Raw genomic sequence first — 5780 nt, forward strand, 5'->3', positions numbered from 1 at the left:
TCAAGGCTAACTGCATGACCAGAAGTCTTTCACGTATTACAAAATCAATGACAGTAACAATCAATTATATTTGTTAGATCAGGTATGAAGCAGTATAGCATGTATGGAATCTGAATCATCCATTTCCATGAAATATACTGACTTTCAAAAAAATACATGTATTGGATCAGTCAGCAACTATTTCAGAAAATACCTCCTTCTTTTCCTGCATGTTCAGTTTTATCCATCTGAAAAAAAAAGAGATTTTCTCTTTAAAAGGTTTTTGTACCGTTACATCTTGTTACATGGAACTTGTAGTGTAATCCTATGGAATGTAAATCATTGGATGCAGAAGGGAAAAGAAAGGAAAAATAAGCTGTGAGCAAAGAAAAATACAGTGGTAAGCAATCTGTATCCTACCTACAGATTGCAGGTATACTAGCTCTGCTAGCTAACTGCTTAGATTCATAGCAGGTTGACAGATTTATGCTAGACAGGCACATTTTTCCTTTTAACCACATTTCTTTTCTTATTTTGCACTCCTTCTCCATATGCCACAGCAAAATTATTTTCTGAGTCTCATTCTCTCTCCCTGTGACATCTTCATTGCTGCTTCATTAACCAGTGCACCATCAGTGCATTTCATTACAGTTTCTCTCCTGGCTCACTGTGTTGATGCTAAGATGCAGCTATGAACTGGCTAGTCTGTGTTTTAATCCTTCCTTTCATTCAAAAGAGGAGGAAGTAATCTCTTTGGCAAAATCCTAACTAAAACCCTTATTTTATCTAACCCTTACTGGCCCACCAACTTGAAATGCACTGGGGAGGTATAGTGTGGGATGTGACAGATTTATTTACCTATTTGCTTACTGTAAAAGGCTGGGGGCGTACCTCCTATCTGATCAGTGTATTAAGACAATATAGACTGATTTTATGCAGGTGCCTTCAACTGACCTTGACAAAGTATTGAAGTTAATGAAAGCATGCTTCAGTTCCGTGATTGTTAGGAAATGAAAAGGCCATGCTGTGATAGATATCCTCCATGACATATACCTCCAGTTGTACCTGTAGGGAGGGGACATGATTTAAATACTAGCTGGTTTCCAATGGGTTTCCTGGGTTGGGAATACACTCAATTCATTTTTAAGTGAAGGGAGAGACATACCTTCATGTATGATAGAAGCACGTAAATCAGGTGTCAGAACACAGAGGAGTAAAACAGGCATATTTAGAATCTCCTATGTAGCCATGAAAAGGGAAAGAAGAAACTTGATAACCTCTTTAGAGCAGTTCAAATGCTAAAAAGTGTAGCAGTGTGTCTGCTGCAGATTTTTAGAGGGAATGGAACTAAGGGTGTTGTTGGTCCCTTTTCTTCCACCCTCTGCCCCCACCAATTCCAGCCCTCCTGGCTACGCTCCGTCAGAGCTCTCTACCACTGCTGCATGTTAGACAGCTGCGAGGCTGCATCTGTTCTCTGTTTTCCACACAATTAAGGCAAAGAGGAAAAATATAAATAAGACAAATTGCTCTGACACTAAATTCTGTGAAAAACTATGTCTGAAGTTTATGATTTTGTAGGAACTTGGTGCAAGATTTTGTCTTTTTCAAAAATGTGATTTTGCAGTATTTTTTTATGGCTACTTTTAAAGTGGTGACCCTATTTTTCTTGTAAATACACAAATGACTTTCTGTCTTGCACAGATCACTTTTTGGCTTGGGGAGGAAGGTGTGAAAAAAGAAGCAAAGTGAGGAAGGAGAAATATCTCATACTACATACAGACAAGGCAAATCAGAAGCTAATCTGTAAGGGACTATAAGAAAAGACTGACTCCTCTTGCATTAATTGAGGTACAGCACACAGTACGTACAGCTGTCAATGCAAAACTCATTAAAATTTTCATTATTCTATTATTTATATTGTAGTTGTGACTGAAGGTCCCAGTCAAGAACATAGACCAATGTGTACTCATAAAAGGAGCAGGGAAATTATATTCCTATTATTAGATTTATAATGACACGGACCCTGAGCATGTTCAGGCTGGCACCACCAAGACAGCACCCTGACAGTGGACTCCAGGGGCAGCAACAATAAATGAATATGACTCTGATGGTGGAAGACACAGTCATTTTACAGAGAGAATATTCAAGCAAGAGAACTTCACACTGGGATGAGAAATAAGTTCAACAAGGGCAAGTGTAGGGTCCTGCACCTTGGGTGACCTGGGAATCCTGGTGGACAACAAGTTGACCATGAGCCAGCAATGTGCACTTGTGGCAAGATGGCCAATGGTATCTTAGGGTGCATTAGGAAAAGTGCGGCCAGCAGGTCAAGGGAGGTTATCCTGCCCCTCTACTCTGCCCTGGTGAGGCCTCATCTGGAGGACTGTGTCCAGTTCTGGACTCCCCAGTTCAAGACAGGCAAGGAACTACTGGAGAGAGTCCAGTGAAGGGCAACCAAGATGATGAGGGGACTGGAGCATCTCCCTTATGAGGAAAGGCTGAGAGAACTGGGTCTGTTCAGCCTGGAGAAAAGACGACTGAGAGGAGATCTGATCAATGCTTATGAATACCTTAAGGGTGGATGTCAAGAGGATGGGGCCAGACTCTTTTCAGTGGTGCCCAGTGACAGGTTAAGGGGCCGCGGGCACAGACTGAAACTTAGGAGGTTCCATCAGAACATGAGGAAGAACTTCTGTACTTTGAGGGTGGCAGAGCACTGGAACAGCCTGCCCAGAAAGGCTGTGGAGTCTCCTTCTCTGGAGATACTCAAAACCCACCTGGATGAGATCCTGTGCAACTTGTTGTAGGTGAACCTGCTTTGGCAGGGGGGTTGTACTAGGTGATCTCCAGAGGTCCCTTCCAACCCTGACCATTCTGTGATTCTGTGCGGTTCTGTGAAAAGGTCAGTGAAAACTACATACAGATGGAGGATGACATGGCTGTCTATCATAGTTTTTGCAGTAATTCATTACATACTCATCACTTACGGGCATCATAACAGGAGCAGCTTTCAGGCTGAAGAATAACGTGAATGGCTGGGATGAAATCTGCATGCCAGTGTAAGAGACTAGCAAAGGAGAATTAAGGAATAACTGCTTGGAAAGAAGAGGAAAATAGATATTTCTGTTTTGTTTTACTGAGTACAGACATATAATTTAATTTCTCAAAAAAATATAATTCTCTATAGTTTTGAAAACTGATCATTTTGGTCTCAGGTGGAAATGATTGATTTTGTATTACATATCTCAATATATCCTGTCTTTCTTCTTCCCTTCTTTCTTTTTCAGGTTACCTGTGCAAATTTAACAAATGGAGGCAAAACAGAACTTCTAAAATCAGGAAGCTCCAAATCCACACTAAAACACATATGGACAGAAAGTAGCAAAGACTTGTCCATCAGCCGACTGTTGTCACAGACTTTTCGTGGAAAGGAAAATGATACAGAGTTGGACCTGCGATACGATGCCCCAGAAACTTATTCTGAGCAAGATCTCTGGGACTGGCTGAGGAACTCCACAGATCTGCAAGAGCCGCGACCCAGAGCAAAGAGACGACCCATTGTCAAAACTGGGAAATTTAAGAAAATGTTTGGCTGGGGCGATTTTCATTCCAACATCAAGACTGTGAAGCTAAATCTGTTAATAACCGGGAAAATCGTTGACCATGGCAATGGGACGTTTAGTGTTTACTTCAGGCATAACTCCACTGGTCAAGGGAATGTATCTGTGAGCCTAGTGCCCCCTACAAAAATAGTGGAATTTGACTTGGCACAACAGACGGTGATTGATGCCAAAGATTCCAAGTCCTTTAACTGTCGAATTGAGTATGAAAAGGTTGACAAGGCTACCAAGAACACACTCTGCAACTATGACCCTTCAAAAACCTGTTATCAGGAGCAGACCCAGAGCCATGTGTCATGGCTCTGCTCCAAGCCCTTTAAAGTAATCTGTATTTACATTTCCTTTTATAGTACAGATTATAAACTAGTACAGAAGGTGTGTCCTGATTACAACTACCACAGTGACACACCCTACTTCCCATCAGGGTGAGGACCAGCACGTGTTTGAGACTGAAGCCTGGGGAATAAAAGAGGTCGTATGACAGGGCTGTAACCTCAAGGAGGAAGGCCACATCTATTGCCTGGAATGTGTCTACCTGCTGCTGCTGATGTCAAATGGCTGCAAATATGTTAGTGGAAAACAATCTAATGTAATTTTTGCCCAGTCAGCTCCATGTATCAATCTAGTTGTAAATCACTATGGATTTGAAATAAAACCATACACATACACAGAGACACACACTCTTTTCAGCTCACATCCATTGAGGTTCCTGTTAAGAGAGCTTTCATTGTCTGATATCTAAGGTTTCTGGATAACCTATCATCAAGCAAAATGGATTAACTAGACAGAGAATGGTTTCTAACGCAGACTGTTACGGAAATCTCTTTGAAAGTCTTTTGAGTACACACCAATCAATAATCCCCACTCATGCATTTTACTGCTTGGAGTAGCTGTACTGGTAAATAATACTGTAGAAGTAAATACTAACTAAAATGGGAAAAATGTGTGTCTGGAGTTCAGTATTCCTTATTATATGAACACAGCAAAGCATTGTCTTTTTTCCAGCATACAGTAGGCACATTCGAGGTGGTGTTAGGTGGCTCTTTTTCCACGGAGAGAGCCTCTTACTAGTAAAGATGGGCAAACATTTGGAATTTACATGTGGGCCGACATTCTGGTTTCATGTTTCTCTGACTCTTTAAGCTCTGATTCTTTAAACCTGGTTGAGTTTAGGCCAGCTAAGCTACTTAAAAACTCTTCTACTGATCTCTAAGAAGGAAAATGCCTGGTGGAGAACATGTAAGTTATAAGTGGTTGTCTTATCTTTATTACAAAATATTGTAACAAATTAAATATCCTAGTCTTTATTTGTATGAATGGTTTGTATTGTACATAATTTAACCAGTGTTATTTGAGCTGCTTATTAATATTAACTTGTAATTGTCTCTCTGCTTGTTATTGGTTAAAAACAATCAAGGAAATGAGGAATCCATTTTATCAGTGTAGCTGTAAACTCCATTAAAAGACAGAACTATGTACAAAGCATTTATTCAGCTAAAGTATTGTTGAAAGCTATACATATACAACATTACAGTCTGTCTGTATTTAGATATTTTATTTCCAGAGAAAAAAAATGAACTGTACATAAAAATAAAAAATCTTAAAGTTGAGTTTCAATATGTACTCTATAGATAGTAGTTTAAATGGGTCTGACAAGCGGATAACACTCCAAGTCTGACATGGTTTTCAATCTTGCGTATGTACATATATACACACATATTTATAAATTTGTGTGTGTGCATTTTTGTGCGTGTGTATGTGCGTGTGTGTGCAAATACATATAGATGTATATGTAGAACACAGAAAAATTTCTTGGGCCCTATTCCTAGTAAGCAGATCTTATACTGAAGGATCTTGCTAACCTGAGTGGAAGCCCCGACTCGGATAAGAAATTACAGGAGCAGGGCTTTGTTTAAAATGATGCATTATCATTTAGAAGTGGGGAAACATGGAGCCACTCTCTGTGTACACAGGCCTGTCTTTGCCTTAATTCTAGCCTCCTCTGAGGCATTGATCTCTCTTTATGGAATGAAGAGATCCCTTTTTATGGTACAAGGGAATTTTCCCCCTATAAACAAAAAGCTCATAGTTTTGTGGTTGGTTTTTTTTTTTTGTGTGTGTGTGTGTGTGTGTTTAGTGGCATACTTTACCCGCAGCATCCAGATAACCAGCAACTATAAC

The 5780-nt window shown here is 40.1% G+C and overlaps 1 protein-coding gene across 1 annotated transcript; it reads left to right on the top strand.

Annotated features, from left to right (window-relative positions):
- Positions 1–3200: 3200 nt before the first annotated feature.
- Positions 3201–5218, top strand: NXPH1 (neurexophilin 1). The gene has a single exon (XM_009699426.1). It carries the CDS (start codon positions 3201–3203, stop codon positions 4026–4028), a length of 828 nt encoding a protein of 275 aa, XP_009697728.1. The 3' UTR covers positions 4029–5218.
- The last annotated feature ends 562 nt before the right edge of the window (positions 5219–5780 follow it).

Source organism: Cariama cristata, unplaced genomic scaffold (genome assembly GCF_000690535.1).
Source record: "Cariama cristata isolate BGI_N322 unplaced genomic scaffold, ASM69053v1 scaffold764, whole genome shotgun sequence".
Taxonomy (NCBI): domain Eukaryota; kingdom Metazoa; phylum Chordata; class Aves; order Cariamiformes; family Cariamidae; genus Cariama; species Cariama cristata.